This window comes from Rhinopithecus bieti, unplaced genomic scaffold (assembly GCF_001698545.2).
Source record: "Rhinopithecus bieti isolate Rb0 unplaced genomic scaffold, ASM169854v2 scaffold_12928, whole genome shotgun sequence".
NCBI classification, from domain to species: domain Eukaryota; kingdom Metazoa; phylum Chordata; class Mammalia; order Primates; family Cercopithecidae; genus Rhinopithecus; species Rhinopithecus bieti.
In genome coordinates this window covers 3,055,430-3,078,354 of record NW_016807614.1, presented here as the reverse complement: position 1 = coordinate 3,078,354, position 22,925 = coordinate 3,055,430, and the positions used below count along the sequence as shown (strand labels likewise).

The window sequence follows — 22,925 nt, the reverse complement described above, 5'->3', positions numbered from 1 at the left end:
TGCTTAAAGTGCAGTATTGGGGTGGGAGTTACCCGATTTTCCAGGTGTTGTGTGTCTCAGTTCCCCTGGCTAGGAAAAGGGATTCCCTTCCCCCTTGCGCTTCCCAGGTGAGGCGATGCCTCGCCCTGCTTCAGCTCTTGCTGGTCGGGCTGCAACAGCTGACCAGCACCGATTGTCTGGCACTCCCTAGTGAGATAAACCCAGTACCTCAGTTGAAAATGCAGAAATCACCTGTCTTCTGTGTCGCTCGCGCTGGGAGCTGGAGACTGGAGCTGTTCCTATTCGGCCATCTTGCTCCCGAGAGTCCTAATCTTTTAAATTTATCCTTTTAGAAGATCTGACACTACTGTGTAAAACATGTACCTATAATATAGTCTGAAAAATAATCTCAGAGACTCTTGAAAAGTGCTGAGATATGTACTTTATATCATATATATACACGTATATACATTTAAAGTTTACCTTTTTATACCTACTACTTTGTTGATTTTGCCTTTATAAAATGATTTTGAAGATGAATTCCTACAAATTAATATTAAAGTATCATACCAGTTTGTTTTCCTTAGACTGTATAATTTATACTTCCCAGATGGCTTACCTTTTACTACAGTGTTTCCGAGATTCTTTTCTTCTTCTGTGTCAAAAGCTTCTACTCACTCTTTGTTTTCATTCACTTGGCCTTTGGTAACAGGTTTTCTGTCTTTTAGATTTCCTACCCCTTTTCCCCCTCTGCTTTCTATTTTGGGTCATTTTTTTCAATCTCTTTAGGAATCTGTTCATCATTTGTAATACACATCTCATCAAGGCAGCAAATTGAATTGCCTTTTTGAAACAATCTAAAGGTATGCCTTTGTTATAAGACAAATGATGCAGAGTCTAAAAGTCACTGAAATAGTTCTGCTAATTTCCATCCTGTGGAAATAGAGATTCTCTCTAAACTTCCTTGGTAATCTTTATAAATTGTCTGTGTGATCTTCAGGGTCAACTTTGGGTTCAGAGGCTCAGGACTAATACACCTTTGATGGACTGGATGCTGCCACGTGTCTTAAACAAACAGCCAAACTTCAGGAGAGAATATTTCCAACTGCATTCCTCTTTTTCTAAACATGTTTATTGTCACTAAACTCTTATTTCCTTTTTTTTTTGTGGGGGTGGGAAGAGGTGTCTATTTAGAAGCAATATAGCTTCTTTTTTTTTTTTTAATATAGGCTTTGTTTTTTGTTATTTTTTGTAGAGAAAGATATTTATTTATTTAATATTTTTTATTTCAATAGCTTCAGGGGTACAAGTGGGTTTTGGTTACATGGCTGAATTATACAGTGGTGAAGTCTGGGCTTTTAGTGTACCTGTTACCTGAATAGTATACATTGTACCCAACAGGTAGTTTTTCATCCTTCACTTCCCTGCCCTCTCTCTACTTCTGAATCTCTATCACTCTATATGCCTTTTTGGATCCATCGCTTAGCTCCCATTTATAAATGAGAATATGCGGTATTTTTTTTTTTGTTCCTGAGTTACTTCACTTAGGATAATGGCCTCCAGTTTCATCCAAGTTGCTGCAAAAGGCATTATTTTGTTCTTTTTTATGGATGAGTAGTATTCCATAGTATCTATACCACATTTTCTTTAACCTCTCATCAGTTGATGGACACTTAGGTTGGTTCCATACCTTTGGTATTGTGAATTGTGCTGAGATAAACATATAAGTTAGGTGTTTTTTGTTTTTGTCTTTTTCTGATACAATGACTTTTTTTTCCCTTTGGGTAGATGCCCAGTAGTGGGATTGCTGGATTGAATGATAGATCTACCTTTATTTATTTGAGAAATCTCCATACTGCTTTTCTGTGGAAATTATACTAATTTACATTCCCACTAGCAGCGTATACATTTTCCCTTTTCATTCCATCTGCACCAACATCTATTGTTTTTTGACTTTGTAATAATGGCCATTCTGGCTGGGGTAAGGTGATATCTCATTGTGGTTTTAATTTGCATTTCTCTGGTGATTGGTGATGTTGAGCATTTTTCACATATTTGTTGACTGTATATCTTCTTTGGAGAAATATCTGTTCATGTTATTTTCCCACTTTTTAATGGGAGTACTTGTGTTTTTTCTGCTGATTTGTTTGAATTCCTTGTAAATTCTATATATTAGTCCTTTGTTGGATGTATAGTGTGCAAATATTTTCTCCCATTCTGTTGGTTGTCTGGTTACTGTGTTGATTATTATTTTTGCCCTAAAATCCTCTGTGCTCTAGCTATTTACTTCTCCTTCCCCCATCTCCTGGCAAACACTGGTTTTTTACCATCTCCATAGTTTTGCCTTTTCCAGAATGTTGTATAGTTGGAGTTATACAATATGGAACCATTCAGGTTGGGCTTTTTTCACTTAATGTGCATTTAAAGTTTTAAAATGTATTTTCAAGACCTGATAGCTTGTTTCTTTTTAGCACTAAATAATATCCCATTCTCTACATTTAACACAGTTTACTTATTAATTACTGAAGTACATCTTGATTGCTTTCAAGTTTTGGTGATTATGTGTACAGCTGCTATAAACATCCAATTGTAGGTTTTTATGTGGAAATAAAGTTTCAGCTTGTTTGAGTAAATACCAACAAGTGCAATAGTTGAATTGTATGGTAAAAGTATGTTTAGTTTTGTAAGAAACTGCCAAACTGTATTCCAAAGTGGTTGTACCATTTTGCATTCCCATCAGCAATGATGAGAGTTCTTGCTTCACATCCTTGCCAGCATTTGTTGTTGTCAGTGTTTTGGATTATTGCCATTCTTTTTCCTTAATTGAGTTTTTTATTATTATTTTAAATTGACAAATAATAATTGTGTGTATTTATGGGGCATAATGTAGTATTTTGATCTATGTATACATTATAGGAATATTTAATCTAGCTATTAACATATTCATTACCAACTTATTTTTTTGTGATAAGAACATGAACAATATTTTAGTGATTTTGAAGTATATATTATTTATTAACCATGTTCACCATACAATGCATTAGATCACTAAAAGTTGTTCCTTCAGTCTAACTGAAGCTCTGTACCCTTTGATCAATGTCTTCCCATTCCCCATCCCTCTTCCTCCTCCAAACCTCTCCACCCCACAACCTCTGATAACCATCTTTCTACTCCCTGTTTCTATGAGAACAACATTTTTAGATTTCACATGTAAGTGAGATCATATAGTGTTTGTCTTTCTGTGCCTGTTATTTTACTTAGCATAATGTCTTCCAGTTCTATTCATGTTATGGTGAATGATAGAGTTTCCTTCTTTTTAAAAGCTGTATAGTATTCATTTGTGTATATTCACCACATTTTCTTCATGTATCCATCTGTTGATGGACACTTAGGTTATTTTATATCTTGGTTATTGTGAATAGTGCTGAAATGAATATGGGAGTGCAGATATCTCTTCAACATATTAATTTCAATTCCTTTGGATATATACCCAGAAATGGGATTGCTGGATCATATGGTAATTCTGTTTTTAGGTTTTGAGGAACCTCCATACTGTTTTCTAGAATGGCTGTACTAACATTCATACCAACAGTGTGCAGATGTTCCCTTTTCTCCACATCCCTGCCAACACTTGTTATCCTTTGTCTTTTTGATAATAGCTATTCTAACAGAATATCTAACAGAATAGTGTGAGATGATATCTCATTGTGGTTTTATTTTGCATTTCCCTAATAATTAGTGATACTGAGCATTTTTTCACAAACCTGTAGGCCATTTGTATGTCTTCTTTTGAGAATGTCTGTTCAGATCCTTCACACATTTTTTAATTGGATAGTTTGTTTTCTTGTTTGAGTTGAGTTCCCTATGTAATTTGGGTATAAACCCCTTAACCCCTTAGCAGATGTAGGGTTTGCAAATATTTTCTCCCCTTCTGTGGGTTGTTTCTCCCCTGTTGATTGTTTCCCTTGCTGTATAGAAGCTTTTTAGTTTCATATAATCCCATTTTCCATTTTTGCTTTTGTTGCCTGTGCTTATAGAGTCTTACCCAACAAATCATTCCCCAGACCAATGTGGTAGAGCTTTTCCCCTATCTTCTTGTAACTTTACAGTTTTAGGTCTTGTGCTTAAATATTTAATGCATTTTAAGTTTATTTTTGTATATGGTGTGAGATGATGTCCCAGTTTCATTTTTCTTCAGGGGATATCCAGTTTTCCCAATGCCATTTATTGAAGAGACTGTTCTTTCCCCATTGTGTGTACTTGGCAACTTTGTTGAAAATCAGCTGAATGTAAATATTTGGAAAATTTCTAGGCTTTCTATCCTGTCCTATTGGTTGGTGTATCTGTTTTTATGCCAGTAACATTCTGTTTTGATTACTATAGCTTTATAATCTGTTTTGAAATTAGGAAGTGTGATGCCTCCAACTTTGTTCTTTTTGCTTAAGATTGCTTTGGCTATATGGGGTGTTTTCTGGTTCCATATGAATTTTAGGATTTTTTGATTTCTGTGAAAAATGACATTGGAATTTTGAGAGAAATTGCATCGAATCTGTAAATAGCATTGGATAGTATGGACGTTTAAACAATATTAATTTTTTGAATCCATGAACTTGGGCTATTTTCTCATTTATTTGTGTCTTCTTCAGTTTCTTTTATCAAAGTTTTATGGTTTTTTTGTTAAAATTTCATCATTCTAACAGGTCTATAATGGTGTTTCCTTTTAATTTGCAGTTCCCTAATCCGATTATAATGTTGAGCTTCTTTTCATGTCATTATTTACCATATTTCTGTACATCTTCTTTAGTGAGGTATCTGTTCAAGTCTTTAGCTCATTTTAAAATTGAGTTTTTTTTTATTATGTTTTAAGAGTTCTTTGTATATTTTGGATAACAGTTATTTATCAGATATGTCTTTTAAAAACATTTTCTCCCAGTCTGTGACTTCTCCTTTCATTGTCTTGATATGGTGTCTTTCACAGAGCAGAAGCTTTTAATTTAAATGAAGTTTAACTTATTGATTATTTCTTTCATGGATCATGGCTTTGGTTTGTATCTAAAATTGAGTTAATTTTATAATAAAATACTACTTTGCAAAGAGTATGATAAACTTTTGTACCTTGCTTGGCAAAGAGTATGATAATCTTTTGTATCTTGATACCTTAAGAGCTAGATCCAGGCCGGGAAAGGTAGCTCATGCCTGTAGTCCTAGCACACTGGGAGGCTGAGGTGGGAGGACTGCTTGAGCTCAGAAGTTTGAGACCAGCCTTGGCAATGTAGAGAGACCTCATCTCTACAAATAACAAAAAAATTAGCCAGGCGTGATGGTGCATGTCTGTGGTCTCAGCTTCTCAGGAGGCTGAGGTGGGAGAATTGCTTGAGCCTGGGAGGTCAAGGCTGCAGTGAGCCATGATTGCACTACCGCACTCCACCCTAGGCAACAAAAAGAGACCCTGTCTCAAAAAAAGAAAAATTGCTAGATTAAATGACTGTTAGATATATTAATAAATGATGTTCATTTTATAGCTATATAGTACACTATGGAAAATTGGAGTTACCTAGAGTATGTACTGAATCTGGAAAAATAATACACTAGTGAGTAAAACCTTTTTCATCAAAATTCTGTTCGGTAGCACTATTTGAGAAAGAATATTGATCTAAAATGAATGATTTGACCCAGAATTTCACATTTAATATGTATGTGCAAAGATGACATGCTTGATTGTAGATCTTATATTCCACAGGCAGAGGAAAATATTGACTTCTTAGATGATGGCTCTAATTCTTTTGCAACTGACTTGCCATCAGGAACTATTAACCACAAGAAATACATCAAGTTTTCTAAAACAATAGAGAAGAAAATTTCACCGGAAATTAGGAGTTTGAGCCCAGAATATAAAAAAATGTAAGTTAAAAACTCTGAACTTACTTTATTGAATTATTCTTTTGCAAGTTAAGAGTGCCAAAACGTAGCTTATGTGTTCTCATAATGTACCATGTGTATAGGATCATGCATATTTGTGGTCATTCTTTCAGTAGCATAATTTTAACTCCCAAATAGCTGTTCTTACATTTTTTTTGACTTCTCTCGCAGCCATGTGGAAGTCTACAGGCTTCCATGTTGTCTAAGTCAGTTTTCACATTGTTTTAAAGAACTACTTGAGACTAGGTAATTTATAAAGAAAAGAGGTTTAATTGCTCATGGTTCTGCAGACTTTACAGGAAGCAAGGCTGAGGAAGCCTCAGGAAACTTAGAATCATGGTGGAAGGGGAAGGGGGAGCAAGCACACCTTCACAAGGCCAGCAGGAGAGAGAATGAAGGGGGAAGTGCCACATACTTTTAAACAAACAGATCTCATGAGAACTCACTCAGTATCATGAGAACAGCAAGTGGGAAATCTGCCCCCATGATCCAGCCACTTCCTACCAGGTCTCTCCCCCAACATTGGGGATTACAATTCAACCTGAGATTTGGGTAGGGACACAGAGTCAAATTGTATCACATGTGGAAGCCTATAAGGAAGCTATAAGCTAACTGGAATCATAGGATTCCAGTTAGAGGAGAACAGTTATCCATATGTCTGTTAAGTTTGTCTTAAAGAGAATTTAAGAAGGAAACAGAAGGTTCTTTCCTCTTGGCTTGACTTTGTGCCTTCCATGAAATTAAGATATTTGAATCTTTTTTTTTTTTAGCTAGAGTCTCACTCTGTCACCCAGGCTGGAGTGCAGTGGTGCAACCATGGCTCACTGCAACCTTCACCTCCTGGGTTCAAGTGATTCTTCTGCCTCAGCCTCCCGAATAGCTGGGACTACAGGTGCACGCCATCACACTCAGCCTTTTTTTTTTTTTTGAGATGGAATCTCACTCTGTTGCCCAGGCTGGAGTGCAGTGGCACAATCTTGGCTCACTGCAAGCTCCACCTCCCGGGTTCAAGCCATTCTCCTGCTTCAGCCTCCCGAGTAGCTGGGATTACAGGCGACCGCTACCATGCGTGGCTAATTTTTTGTATTTTTAGTAGAGATGGGTTTTCACTGTATTAGCCATGATGGTCTCGATCTCCTGACCTTGTGATCCGCGTACCTCGGCCTCCCAAAGTGCTAGGATTACAGGCGTTGAGCCACTGCGCCTGGCCAAGCTATTTGAATCTTTTAGCAGTTCTTTCTTGTATGCTGCATTGCCTGGTTGCCTTTTGTTAGTTATAGAAGTTCTAGCATTTTATATGCATGTAGGAGAAATACTCAATCTGTATTTATTATTATTTATAAAATGGCTGAAAAATAAAAAAATACAAAAGCCTCTGGGAAACATTCAGAGCTTATGTCACTTTATCTTTAACTAAATGCTCATCTTACCTGTTGGTGAAACTGGAAATTACCTACACATTATGATTGGAGAGGCACCTAAATAAAAATCTCCTCTACCTTCCAGAAATCTGTATTTCACTTTTATTTAATCTAACGTTTTCACCACTACTCCTGTTTGGTAGATGGCAAAAGATGAAGCAATTATTTCTAGAAGACTACGATAAAACTTGTTACCTAGGAAGAAAAGGAAGGTCGTGGAAGCATCCCTTTATCTTCTTCCATTAGCATTGTTCAAGATAGGTTAGCACTGTGGCAAGCACATGCCTCAAAAGAATGGGGTACAGTGCATGTTTTCCCTTGTAAGTGGGAGTGAAACAATGGGTACACGTGGACATACAGAGTAGAAAATAGACATTGGGACTACAAAAGGGAGGAGGGTTGAGGGTTGAATTTTGTGCTGGGTACACTGAAAGCCTAAACTCACCACAAAGCCTATGTGCATGTAAGAAATCTGCACTTGTGCCCTCTAAATATATAAAATAAAACAAATAAAACGGGGTACAGGACAAATGTTTTTACTTATTCATTATGTATACCAAATCATCCTTATTCTATGAAATGTGTGAAACAGCTCATAATTAAAAAATACACTTATACTTTTGTTTACCTAAATAAGGAAACTGAGGCAAAATTAATATAAGTAGAGAGTTTGTTTGGGTCCAGGTTGAGGACTGCAGCCTGGGAAACACTTGGGAGGTACTCTGGAGAACAAAGGAGAGGTTCAAGTTTTTAAAGAAAAAAGGTAACAATCAGGAGATGGGTTGATTACAGAAGTTGTTTTTCAGGAATTCTCACTGGTTTACAGAAATAACATTGATTAGTGATTGGCTATACAGTGCTGAACTGTAACATATGAGTTATGGTATCCAGTGTATGGCATTGTTAGGTTAATTTGTGGCTACTTGGTGACAGTCTAGAGTCCACATAGCAGGCAACTTTGAAATAATTGCTTAGCTCAAGGGGATGTGAGACAGTGACTGCTGTCTCATTTTAATGCCTCTTTGGGCCTGATAATTTAAAGAGGCCTTCCATTCATCAGATTAAAATTTTATTTTCTTTATCATTTTTTGAAAAAAGGTGAAAGATCAAAAGTCATGTAATGGAGTGGAAGTCATGATTATACTAGAAGTAAGAAGGCTCAACTTCAATAAGGATATATGGGGTATATAAAGCACCAGTAAACTGCAAGTTGCAATTCATTAATGGGTCATGAAATCAGTTTAGGAGGTCACTACTAGTTTTTCTTTTTCTTTTTTTTTTCTTTTTTGAGGCAGGAGTTTACTCTGTCACCCTGACTGGAGTGCAGTGGCATGATCGTAGCTCATCGCAGCCTGGACCTCCTGGGCTTAAGAGATTCTCCTGCCTCAGACTCCTGAGTAGCTAGGATTACAGGCGTGCACCACCACGCCTGGCTAATTTTTAAATTTTTTGGAGAGGTGGGGTCTCACTATATTGCCCAGGCTGGTCTTGAACTCCTGGCGTGAAGCAGTCCTCCCACTTTGGCCTCCCAAAGTGCTGGGATTACAGGTGAGAGCCACTGCAGCTGGTTTAATACTAGTTTTTTTGTTTTTGTTTTTCAATAAATAAGTTAGAATAGAATTGAAAACATTAGAGTGCTTTTCCCTCCTCCTGTCTCTCTCTTGCTTTCTACTGCACCTCTTCTTTCTGTGTATGTATATTGTACCTCAATAGAAAATGTACTTTTGACTGTAGGTCATAGACAAAATAGTTGAAAGTCCTTGCTTTGAGACTAGAGGACTGCAGAGGGACCTAATCATATGGCAGCTTCAGGGAAGTGAAGAGCAAAGTATGGGGGTTCACAGGGTATGAATTTGGGAGATTGGATTTAAAGGGATAGTGTGTCAAAAAAGCTAGATACTTTTTCTTGGAGAAATAAATCAGTAAAAAAAGAGCAGGATATGCCGTAAATACATATAATTTTATTTGTCAATTAAAAAACAAATTTAAGAAACACAATAAATACATATAATTTTATCTATCAACTTAAAATAAATAAATAAAATTGGAAAAAAAGGCCAAGGTACTTGTTAAAAAAGGGGAGTGGCATGAATTATAATTTTTTTTTTTATGTCACAATTTTGCTTAGGGCTGAGTTCACCTGAAGCTCTCGTAGATATAGTCTAGTCTCTGTCCTGAGGAGTTGTTCTTGAAATTTAAGTCTACCCTGGATTTCTTGAAGCACACGTAAGAGTATGTGTCTTCTCTTCTAAAATTTAATTCAAATGTAATTCATAATTACATTTTATCTTATTGTTGTATGGTTTATGGCAGTGGTCTCCAGCCTTTTTGGCACTAGGGACCGGTTTCATGGAAGATATTTTTTCCACAGACAAGGGGATGGGGAGGAGGCAGGGGTGGTTTCTGGATGAAACTGTTCTACCTCAGAAGATCATCAGGCATTAGATTCTCATAAGGAGGCACAACCTAGATCTCTTGCATGCACAGTTCACAATAGGGTTTGTGCCCCTATGAGAACCTAATGCCGCCGCTAATCTGACAGGAGGTGGAGCTCAGGTGGTAATGCTTCCTCTCCAGCCACTTACCTCCTACTGTGTGGACCAGTTTTGGTTCACAGCCCAGAGGTTGGGGAACCCTGGTTTATGGAATGTTTGTGTTATGAAAGGTCTTGAGATCGCACTACTGTGCTTTTAGCCTGGGCAACAGAACAAGACTCTGTCTCAAAAAAAAAAAAAAAAAAAAAAAAAAAAAAAAAAAAAAAGGGTTTTGACCATCCAATTAAGAGGAAAAAGGAGAAATAAGAGAAACAATAAGAAAGAAGAATGTTGATTAAAAAGAAGTTCAGCTTCTAATGCCCAAACTTTAGTCTTGAAATACCATTTCTTATTAAAAGGCTCTTTAGAGAAATGCTGATTGCATGTCTGTGAAAGGAAATGTACAGTAAGCCTGGAACATCTTGTCTTCCGGAGATAAGGAAACTGTTAATAAAGAAGACTGCCACCAGGGAATCATCAGAAGGACTCAAGAGCCTGCTTGAAGAGGCTCCCACCTTTTCCTATAAAAGATGAGAAAATTGGAGCATCAATAATTATAATAATTTCAGGGAATTAAACTGCATCAAATACATTTAAGTCTATGTGTTCAAAATGGTATAAAATTATTTTGTCATTTTTAGAGGTTACAAGTGAGCCAAGTCTTTGTTATGAAAAGCGGTAAAAAAAGGAAAACAATAGAGCAATTATCTTGCCTTTCTTTCTTCTTCTTTTTTTAAATCAGTTGAATCTCTCTGTATCTTGCCATTCTGTATGAAACTGTACCACTGGGCAACCAAATAGTACATGAGAGAAAGTTTCTATTTGTAGACGTATTCTAGTAGCCAGGCATGGTGGTATGTGCCTTTAGTTCAGTACTCAGGAGGCTGAGGTGGGACAATCACTTGAGCCTGGGAGTTTGAAACTGTAGTATGCACTATAATCACACCTGTGGATAGTCACTGCACTCCAGTCTGGGCAACTTAGCAAGATCCCATCTCTACACACAGAAAAAAGAAATATTCTAACTAATGATTGAAGGAATGATGGATTTATAATATAATCACTTTGCAGTCTCTCATGATTTTTTATTTTTATTTTTATTTATTTATTTTTGAGACAGAGTCTTGCCCTATCACCCAGGCTGGAGTGCAGTGGTGCAATCTTGGCTCGCAACCTCTGCCTCCCAGGTTCAAGCAATTCTCCTGCCTCAGCCTCCTGAGTAGCTAGAACTACAGCCATGCACCACCACACCTGGCTAATTTTTGTATTATTATTATTATTTTTTTGTAGAGACAGCGTTTCACCATATTGTCCAGGCTAGTCTCGAACTCCCGACCTCAGGTGATTTGCCCACCTTGGCTTCCCAAAGTGCTGGGATTACAGGCGTGAGCCACCATGCCCAGCCAGTCCCTCATGATTTACTACATCTAGTTATTATTTATAAGTAGCTGCTAATACCACAAATAGCCAAATGGACATTATGTGCTTCCTGATGGAATAACATCACCACCTAGAGAGTGGTTTTGCATCTCTCTCGACTATTGAGCGTTAATATGTTCAAGCGTCTAGAATCCTACAACCATGGTGATACAATCAGCAAAATCCTGACTGTGGAAAATCTACAGGACAAATGACCTAGTAATAATAATTATAATGATAGTAAAAGGTATAGAAGGAGAACTTATAGATGAAAAGAAGTTAAAAAGACATTTCAGTCAACTGTGATGCTGGGATTTTATTGAGTCCTGATGCAAAATGTTAAGAAGTTTTATGAAATTTACAAGACAACTGGAAATGTGAATGCTGCCTGTATATTTGATGATATTAAGAAATTGTTAATTTTTAGCTGTCATATGGTGTTTTTTTTTTTGTTTTGTTTTGTTTTTGAGATGGAGTCGTGCTGTGTCACCCAGGTTGGAGTGCAGTGACTCAATCTCAGTTCACTTCCCAGGTTCAAGCGATTCTTGTGCCTCAGCCTCCTGAGTAGCTGGGACTATAGGCGTGTGTCACCATGTCAAATTTTTTTTGGTATTTTTAGTAGAGATGGGGTTTCATCATGTTGGTTAGGCTGGTCTTAAACTTCTGACCTCAAGCAATCTGTCCAGCTTGGCCTCCCAGAGTGCTGGGATTACAGGTGTGCGCCACCGCACCCAGCCCAATCTCTACAAAAAAAAACACCTTGTAGAGATTTCTATTAAAATCTCTACAGATGAAATAATATACTGTGATTTATTTCAAAAATAATAAGGGATGGGAGCACAGGGATGGGATATAGATGGAATGGGATTGGCCACTGTTGAAACTGGGTGATGGGATTCTGTATATTTTTGTATATATTAGAAAATTTCCATGATTAAAATTTGAAAAGAATAAGAAAAAGCAAAAAGAAATTCAAGAGTGATTCCAATTTCTGTGTCATTTAGATTTGAAACGTCAGTATTTCTTTGTGGAGAAGAAAAGTCCTCTGATTTTTTAGTACAAAAAAAAGGTGGGAGAAAGAGTTTACAAGTACAACAGCACAGTAAAATAACTGAGGTAAATAAAGATTTGGAAATTTTTCTTTTACCTTCAAGTGTTTTCCTTAGCCCTCAAACATTCCCTTATATTTTTTAGTCCAAGTGTTGAAATGTCACAGTCTTAAATATTACTACCTACTCTTGCTCCTCCTCTTCTCTTCTTCATTCTCCTTTTCCTTCTTCTTAAAAAAAAAAAAAATAGAACAAGGAATCTTTCAGGAGCTTATGAAAAATTTGCCTTTTTTTCTATTAAACTTACTTTTTTTGTCTTTTTTACTGTGCTCTCTCCTAACATTTTTGCTTTTTTAACAGGAACACTAGGTGTTCTTTTTTTTTTTGAGACGGAGTCTCACTCTGTCACCCAGGCTGGAGTACAGTGGTGTGATACCTGCTCACTGCAAGCTCCGCCGCCTCCCGGGTTCAAGCCATTCTCCTGCCTCAGCCTCCGGAGAAGCTGGGATTACAGGCGCCCGCCACCACCCCCGGCTAATTTTTTGTATTTTTAGTAGAGACGGGGTTTCACCGTGTTCGCCAGGATGGTTTCGATCTCCTGACCTTGTGATCTGCCCGCCTCGGCCTCCCAAAGTGCTGGGATTACAGGCGTGAGCCACTGCGCCCAGCCAACCCTAGGTGTTCTTTGGTTTGTGGCAACGTAACTCCAATCTCTGCCTCCATCTTCCCATGAGTCTTCACATGGCCTTTTTTCCTGTGTCTGTATCTCATCTCCTTCCTTTCTCTTACAAGCACGCCTGTCATTGTATATTTCATTTCAAGATCTTAACTTTATTACGTCTGCAAAGACGTTTTCTCCAAATAAGGTGATATTCACAGTTTCAGATATTAGAACATGGAATATCTTTTTGTGTTGTCACTCACTATGATATACTTGGAGGTGTATTTCCTTTTCTCCCCTCTGTCTTAGTATTTGCTGTGCTTCTTAAATCTGAGAATGCATGCCTTTCTTCAATTCTGGAAAATTCTAATATATTTATCTTTTAGAATATTTCCCCTCTTTCAATCTCTTTACTGTCCCTTTGTATCTTCTATTAGATGTGTATTAGATTTTGTCATCCTGTTTTCTATATTCTTTAACATTGTTTCATATTTTTCATCTATTCTGTCTCTCGATTTTGTTCTTGGTAATTTCTCCCCATCTTCTTTCTAGTTCACTTATTCTTTATCTAGCTGAATCTAATCTACAGTTTAACCTTTCCTTTGGGATTTTAATTTCAGTGATTCTATTTTTTACCTCCAGAAATTTTATTTGATGGTTCTTTTTTTTTTTTTTTTTTTGAGACTGAGTCTTGCTCTGTCGCCCAGGCTGGAGTGCAGTGGCCGGATCTCAGCTCACTGCAAGCTCCGACTCCCGGGTTTACGCCGTTCTCCTGCCTCAGCCTCCCGAGTAGCTGGGACTACAGGTGCCCGCCACGTCGCCTGGCTAGTTTTTTGTATTTTTTAGTAGAGACGGGGTTTCACCGTGTTAGCCAGGATGGTCTCGATCTCCTGACCTCGTGATCCGCCCATCTCGGCCTCCCAAAGTGCTGGGATTACAGGCTTGAGCCACCGTGCCCGGCCTGATGGTTCTTAAAATATGCCGTGTGTCATGTTTTTTGCTCATATTCTATAGTTATTTCAAGATTGGTATCTGATCAATTCACTATATGAAATTTTTTGGGGATCTAAATGTTGTGTTTGTTGTTTTGTCTGATTCTCACTCATGTTAACTTGTTCTTTGGGTGTTATATATATTTTGTACATTCTTTCATATATAGTTGATCTAAATCTGTGGAAATTTTCAATTTGCCCTTCTTCAAGAGAATTTTTAAAAAGATAATTTGCTTTTGCCTTTGCCATGCACTTCAGAAGTGTTACAAATCAGAGGTCATTTTAAATGAAGTTTTTGGTTTCTGTTTCCCTGGCCCATATATTTGGTGTAGATTTGACTTCCAAACTCATGTATGTAGAGTTATGATTATGACTAATCAGGACGAATAGTCTTTCTTTTTTTCCAACCTGGAGCTGGGATGGAGACATGTTTTAATCATACTTTTTCATTAGGGGATAAGTTTTTTCCTTCCCCACTCTTGCTGAAAATATTGTCTTTTGAAGATACTGGTTCTGTATGGCATCTCAGTACCAATTCCTGTCAATCTTGTGTAATGTGAGAGTCTTTTTTCCACATCTTGCATGGTCATTAAAACTCAGTGCTCAGGGTTCCATGTAAAATTGAAGACACCTATAATTAGAATTCTCATTTTTCTAAAGTGCTACTTTCCTCTCCACCTAGCTGCTTGCCTTTTTGGAATCGTGTTTATACATGCAATCTTAAGTGGATAATTTGCTCAATGATAGAGATAATCAAAAACAAAATTACCTGTATCATTTGAATAACTGTGTTGATTCTCCACATTGCACTTAAGTCAAAGCCTTTATATGTAGCCTAGAGTCTGGTGGCTGAGTCTTCTTGTTCTCTCTATACCATAGGTTTTCCCTGCTTTGTAAAATCCATTACTATATATTGACCAACTATTAATGACATGATTAAGTGCATACTTAAGAAAACCATGGTTTTGCAAAAGAACATTGTATAGTTTATTTAAATTTTACTTTATATTAAATGTAATTTAATTACAAAAGGCAATTTTACACCAGAAGCATAATTAATGAGGAGCCAAGGTATGATTAATTATCTTTTAAGAGTTTTATCATCCAAGAATGCTGAATTACCAGTGTGACCTCAGGCACCAACATACTTGCATTTGGCTCTAGATTATCCCTCCTTTTCTGAAGCTGTCAAAGGAGAAGGTGACTAGGAAAGAAAACTCTTTATGCAAGTTGCCGAATCAGTACAGCGTTCACAAGACTTCATCACCTCTTTGTACATCTTCCGCAATTACTCGGTATTTAAATCCTTGTACTCTGTTTCTTGAAGGTTGGGTTCAGACTTGGGTGTTTCTTTCCAGAATCGTTTATCCCTTCCACATAAAGAATATCAAGTAGCTTATGCTAACTATGCTCTTAGGATTGTGTAGAGGTAAGAGCACTGTATATGGAATTGGAAGACTTAGATTTGAGTCCTGATTGACCTCACATGCTTAGACTTTTGTAAAATTTACATCTCTGGGCATCACTTTCCACATCTGTATAAGGATCTTGTACTAAATGGACTCTTAAGATGTCTTCCAACACTAACATTATATGATTCCAGTTATTTACATGTTGCAGTATTAGATAAATCATCTTTTCCAGACATTTTACTGATAGGTGATGTAATCTGAGATTCTTTGGCTGTTTAAAGATGTTCTTGTTTGCTTTATTATAATAACTTCCTTAAAAATTTGCTGTGACTCGTATTAAGAATAGGAAAAATTGGACCACAGTCAAAGGATAGTGGGTCATGGGCACTATTTACAGACTAGGGTAAATTCTGCTTTATAGAAAATATCTCAAAAGAAATAAGGTGGGACTTCTGACGTGAAGAATACGGAATTTTCCTTGACTTGGACAGTTCTTCAAGAAAGGTTCTTATGAATCTCAGACTATTGGTAGGTTTGCTAATATTTTAAAATGGAATTTGCATATTTTCATTGCCACTTTCTAATATGACTGTTTCTTTGACAGGGAAAAGGAAATGCTGTCTAACCTCTACATGACATTATATGATGAAGTAACCCATGGATATTTACACTCACAAGAATTAAGTGGTAATAAGAGGTTCTAAAATTTCTTGAATACATTTCCTGATTATGTGCTTTTTAGGAATTGTTTCAGCAGTTAGTGCCTCTTCATCTACTTCTAATGGCTTATGGTATCAACTGGTAATACATGATATGCAAATGCTGCAGGCTGTGAGGAAGCAAAAGTAGATAGTTTAATCCATAAATATCTTTGGTTGTATTGGTTAAGATAGGTAAAATATAATATGTAGCTTATACTAGTTCAAGTGTATTTTTTGGAAAAATGTCTGCATATTACATCATGGATAAATTAGTAAGTGCTGGAGTCACTGATATCACTGGAATTTAGTCTTTGGTATCTTAAGGCTTATGCTACCCTTCACGCTTTCATGACACTGACCTCTCCCATATCTTGGGCTTCTCCTTTATACCTATGGAATAATTTCGCATAGTTTTCCTTTTACCTTAACTCTGGTTGTCATATTGTGTATCTTAGTGTCCAAATGGGTGACTCATACTGCTGTAGCTTCACACTTTCAAAACCAATTATTTTACCTTGATTCCCCTGACCAACACTGATGGCCACAAATTGCACATTGTCATTATGTGAAAATCTCAGACTTTAATGTCTTATTCTTCACTCACAATCTCTTATGCTTCCAGCTCTTTTTATTTAGAATTTTATTTCCTTGACCTCTCCATTTGGTGCCACTATGATTGTATGATTTCCAACCTCAGCTGCCCTTAGCACCAGTTGGTATTATTCCCTTTAAGTTTTGGTGTGATCTCTCCTGTTTCCTTTGGTACCTATTCCAAACCTTCACTACTCTCCTCAAATACTCAATTATGTCATCTATCCAACTTTAAACATTTAAAAATGTTTTACTTAATTAAAATAAAATTAAAACTTGCTAGTCTGAAATCTATGAAACTTAATCTTTTCTGCCCTGTTTCTTTTGAAAAAAATTTTATTGTGGTAAGAATATTTAACATGAGATCTACCCTCTTAACAGATTTTAAAAATGTAGGTTATTCTTATCTATAGGCATAATATTGTACAGTATTTCTATAGAACTTACTCATCTTATGTAACTGAAATTTTGTACTCATCAATTAGCAACTCACTATTTCCTCATACCCCCTGTTCCTGGCAACTGCAATTCTATTCTTTGTTCCATAGGTTTGACTATTTTAGATGCTTTATATAATTGGAATTCTGTAGTATTTGTCCTTCTTTAACTGGCTTATTTCACTTAGCATAATGTCCTTCAGATTCATTCATGTTATTACATATGACAGGATTTTCTTCTTTTTAAAGGCTGAATGATATTCTATTATATGTATATAATATACTTTTTTCCCCCTTATTTATCTGATATTTAGGTTGTTTCCACAGATATTTAGATTGTTTTCCATAGGCTGGCTATTGTGAATAGTACTGCAGTGAACAGGGGAGTATTACTGTCTCTTCAAAATCCTGATTTTAATTCTTTTGGCTAAATATCCAGAAGTGGGATTACTGGATCATGTGGCTTTGCTTTTTCGTAGAGAGTTAGTAAAGGCTGTTGGGAAGCTTCCTAAACTCCTTGATACTCCTACCTACAAACAACATTCATGTCCTTTCATCTTGTCTCATTGGAAAAGGTGCCCTTTCACCAGACTAATCCTTTCATTTCTTGATTTTCTTCTGCTTTCTCAAGGTCTATGCTTTGCTAATTTTACTCAGTATTTTCAGAAAAGCTTTTGAAGGAGTTGTTTTATTAGTTGCTGAATTTTCTCACTTCCCATTTCATGGAAATCTGGCTTCCACCTCCAAAATTCTACTAACACTTATTAAAGTCATTATTATCAACTCTTTAGTCATTATTTTGTATTTATCACTGTCAGGGCTGGGTGAGGTGGCTCATGTCTGCATTCCCAGCACTTCAGAAGGCCAGTGTGGGAGGATCATTTGAGACCAGGAGTTCAAGACCAGCCTGAGCAATATAGTGAGATTCCATCTCTACAAAAAATCATAAAAACAAAAAATTAGTTGGGCATGTTGGCACACAGCTGTAGTCCTAGCTACTGGAGAGGCTGAGGTGGGAGGATTGTTTAAGCCCAGGATTTCGAGACAGGAGTTTGAGACTGCAGTGAGCCGTGATTGCACTACTGCATTCCAGCCTGGGCAGCAGAGAAACTCTGGCTCTAAAAAGACAAACAAAAACAGCACTATCATCGATTGCCTCTTTTCTGAAAATAAAGTATAGTATCCACTGAACCAAAAAATTCAGTTCAATAGACTCTTTTTTGAGAATTTCTTCTTAATTAGGCACTGGAAACAGAAGAATGAAAAATCTTGCTTCGTAGAAGCTGACAGTTTAGTGAGGGATATTGACATGCAAGCAATCATAATACCAAGGGCTTTGACTGAGATACATAGTAAGTGCTATGGGAACACAGAGGAAAAATTTACTATTCCCAGGGCAAGTTGTGGAAGCCTTTGCCTATATGCCCTTGTGCAACTTTTGTGACAGTTTCTGAAAGTTCTTTAGGAAACAGGTTGAAAGATTTGAATATTAAAAGATTGAAGAGAGTGGGGTAAAAAAGAAAGAAGTTTGAAAGTCTGAAAATACAGATTTGCTCCCCTTTCTTTTAGTGATTATTATTTTTTTGAAAGATAATTGGGGAATAAGGATAATTATTCTTTTGATTAATTAACTAACTGTTTTGTCATGTCTGTACAGCACTTCATAAAGCCTGTAAAATTTTTAGTAAAATTCAAAGTGGTAAGATTTATGTGAATGATCTTCCAGTGATCCTTGGCATCTTGAGAATTTCTATAAGTGATTTAGAAATGCGACAGGCACTAAAGACTGTTGATATTGATGGTAAGTTTTATCTTTTCAGTATTAGTTTAAGGGTCTGCAATCATAAATATGTTTGTCAGATTAATTACAAATGATAGGAAAGCTAAACCTTAAAATGTATTATAAAACATCATTTTGGTTATATTATATGTTATGAAACATTTTATATGTTACAAGAACATTACTTACAATAATGATATTGAAAATTGGCCTCAGGTTTATATAATTGGTTTGATTAATTACTAGACTGGATTATGACTTATTCTCATTATTGTTCCATGCATGGTTTAATCTTATTTAGTTATGTAATTTAAATAATGTAATAAGTACTTGACCCAACCACCCAAAATAAAAAGTAGGACCTTGTCAATAATTTACATCTAACCATAAACTTTACTAAGCAACCTATTATTCTGTTTTCCCCAACCTGAGGTAAGAATTATCTTGAATCCTATATTCATTATTCTCTTATTTTTCTGTTTAAATAGTATTATTGTTATGGATAGGTATTTTGTAAAATAGTTCAAAATTTTAGTTGTTTAAAAAACTTTAGTAAAAGTTTTCATGCTGTATATAATCTTGTTTTTTTCACTTAATATTATATGACTAAGATTTATTCATATTGTTGTAAATGTGACTAAGATTTATTCATATTGTTGTATACTGCTTTTTTTTTATACTCCTGCCATCCTCGAATTGATCAGCCTTTAAAAATTATGGTTGTTCTAATAGATATATGGTTATTATCTGATTGTGGTTTTAATTTGCATCTCCTGAATGATTAAATAATGTTGAATATCTTTTCATGTGCTCATTTGCCATTTGTATATTTTTTGCCCATTGAAAAATTGTGTTCTCATTATTGTATTTTGAGATTATTTATATATTCTGAATATAAGTCTTTTACTGGATATGTGATTCGTAGATATTTTTTTCCATTCTGTGGCTTGTCTTTTATTCTCTTAAGAATGTTTTAGAAAAGGAAAAGTTCATACTTTTGATGAAGTCCAGTCTACAATTTTTCTTTTATGAATTGCTTTTGATATCTTAACTGAAAGATCTTTGCCAACCCAAAGTCACAACAACATCAGAAAACAAGTCAAAGTAGTTCATTAAAATTTGGACGGATGTTTCACTGTTTTTGAAAGAAAGGAGAACCCACTCTCAAGCTGTTATACTGAAGAAGTGGAGATAGACAACTTGACAGACTTTTCAGTGCTGGAGAAAGTGCTTCTGTGGTATGGAAGTGAGAACAACCAAGCCTTGTCATTTCCTCTGCGGACGATTGGAAGCACTTCAGTCTTCCTCTGTAGGCTATTTCTGCTCAGATGACATTAAATTGAAATACAGATTTATACTTGTTTTCTTCATGACATAGATAACATCACTGATGTAAATAAACCCTGTCAAACTTGGGCTCATTTGCTTCATGACAGGAGAAAATGAATTCATAGTTATTTAACTTGAAGAATCTTGAAGAACTACAAATATAAAAATTAGTCTTGAGCAAAGAGCACTGCTGTATCTACAGTACTAGTCCCAGAGCATTCTTATTACTGCTGGAACGCTATTTACTACCTAATTACAATATGTACTTTTTTTCTGGTAAATATTCTTTTTACATTCTATATATGTCTACTGCTCTGTGTATAGATAATAGTATTCTAATGTCATTAGTTAATTCTATTTACATTTTAGTTGCGATTTTATCTTATGTTCTTAGGGAGTTTGCTAATAATGTTTGCTGATGGAGTTTTTTTTTCCCTTCTGGTTTGGAATCATTTTTATAGTTAATGGAATGCTGAATTTTTCAAGTTTCCTTAAAGCTGTGGCTGATGTTTCTTATTTGGTCTCTCAGAATCCAGGTAAAAAAGACTTCTTCAAAAGTATAGAAGAGAATAATTTTGTAACTGATTTTGGGGTTGGGAAGGGTGGTATTTAATATATGAATTAATTTATATTTTACAGAATCTGCCACTAGCATAGGCTGAGAAAAATTAGGTGTGAATTTTGTCATAAAAGGCATTACAAAACCTGGCTCAAACTGCCCCAATATTCTAATATTCTATCTCTAATCTCTAGTTTTTCCTTCACATTAACTGCTAGACTAATTCTCTTAAAATACTCTTTTCACCATGTCATCTTCCTGCTCAAGAATTTGGATGCTCTTCCTATTATCAAATGAGTCTAGGCCAAACTCTTATGCTTAGCCTCTTCATCCCTTCATAATTTTGTTCACCACTCTTCCCTTTATCACAGTACCTTTCCCAGGCAAGAACCCCATACTCCAATTAGTCATAAATCTTCATACATGCCAACATAATTCTTACTCCCATGCCTTTGTTTGTGTGCGTGTTTTTTTTTTCTGTTGAAATCTCACATCTGTTTTCTTCTTCATCCTTAACAGTACTTTCTTCCTTTTGCCAGAAATCTGTTTGTATCTATTCCTAAAAATTTCAGATACTTATGGGTCTCTTAATAACCTTTAGTTTACATTACCTATACATTATAAATAAAGCGGTTGGAAAGGGTATTCATATTAATGATAGAAACAGTACCTCCAAAAACACAAAATCTGTGGTGTTCATGACCTGATGTTAGCAATTCTTCTATTTCTCCATTAGGTGATATCAAGTTCTTATGCTCGGTCCTTGGAATTATATATTTTTATTTTTTATTTGCATAAATTTAAGGGGTGCAAATGCAGTTTTGTTACATAGATACATTACATCCTGGTAAAGTCTGGCTTTTAGTGTAACCATTATCTGAATAGTTATACATTGTACTTATTAAGTAATTTTTCATCCTTCACCCCCTTCCCACACTTCCAAGTCTCCAGTAACTATTATTTCACGCTCTATGTCCACGTGTACACATTTGGCTCCCACCTATACATTTGGCTCCTACCTATAAATGGCTTTCATTATCTCAAGTGAAACAACTCAGAAACAGAAAGTCAGATAGATAATAGTTTCATCCATGTTGCTGTAAAATATATTATTTCATTCTCTTTTTATGGCTGACTAGTATTCCACTGTGTGTGTGTGTGTGTGTGTGTGTGTGTGTGTGTTTGTGTGTGTGTGTGTACCACATTTTCTTTACCCAGTCATCCATTTATGGACACTTAGGTTCATTTTATATCTTTGCTATTGTGGATTGTGCTGTGATAAACATATGAGTGCAGGTATCTTTCTGAGATAATGGTTTCTTTTCCTTTGGGTGTATATACCTAGTAGTGGAATTGTTGGATCATACAGTAGTTCTATTTTTAGTTCTTTGAGAAATTTCCACACTACTTTCCATTTTTTCATAATGCTCATTTGGCCATTTGTATGTCTTCTTTTGAAAATGTCTATTCATGTCATTTGCCCACTTTTAACAGGATTATTTGTTGTTTTGTTGTCGTTGATCTGTTTGAGTTCTTTGTAAATTCTGGATATCAGTCCCTTGTTGGATGCACAGTTTGCAAATATTTTCTCTGTTCTTCAAGTTGTCTGTTCATTCTGTTGATTATTTGTTTTGCTGTGCAGAAGCTTTTTAGTTTAGTTGTCTTATTTGCCTTTTTTTGTTGTTGTTGCTTGTGCTTTCGAATTCTTAGTCATGAATTCTTTGCCTAGACCAATGTCAGTAAGAGTTTTCCTTAGGTTTTCATCTAGTATTCTTTTTTTTTTTTTTGCAGATGGACTCTCACTCTGTCGCCCAGGCTGGAGTGCAGTGGCCTGATCTTGGCTCACTGCAAGCTCCGCCTCCTGGGTTCACACCATTGTCTTGCCTCAGCCTCCCGAGTAGCTGGGACTATGGGCGCCCGCCACCACGCCTGGCTAATTTTTTTATATTTTTAGTTGAGACGGGGTTTCACCGTGTTAGCCAGAATGGTCTGATCTCCTGACCTCATGATCCGCCTGCCTCAGCCTCCCAAAGTGCTGGGATTACAGGCGTGAGCCACCGCGCCTGGCCTCATCTAGTATTCTTAAAGCTTCGAGTATTACATTTAAGTTTAGAACCATCTTGAGTTGATTTTGTATATGGT

At 36.1% G+C, this 22,925-nt stretch overlaps 1 protein-coding gene across 3 annotated transcripts in view; it reads left to right on the top strand.

The window, feature by feature from the left end:
- The window catches only part of EFCAB13 (EF-hand calcium binding domain 13), a 176,399-nt gene that overhangs the window by 9,383 nt on the left and 144,091 nt on the right, over positions 1-22,925 (top strand). For 2 of the 3 annotated variants that reach the window (XM_017882928.1, XM_017882929.1), the window contains exons 3-8: positions 5,720-5,880; positions 12,277-12,388; positions 15,139-15,269; positions 15,991-16,073; positions 18,773-18,916; positions 20,686-20,760. In XM_017882928.1, the coding sequence (XP_017738417.1) occupies positions 5,720-5,880; positions 12,277-12,388; positions 15,139-15,269; positions 15,991-16,073; positions 18,773-18,916; positions 20,686-20,760 (706 nt within the window). The remainder of the gene's footprint in view (positions 1-5,719; positions 5,881-12,276; positions 12,389-15,138; positions 15,270-15,990; positions 16,074-18,772; positions 18,917-20,685; positions 20,761-22,925) is intronic. The other variant, XM_017882930.1, reaches the window with a different exon arrangement.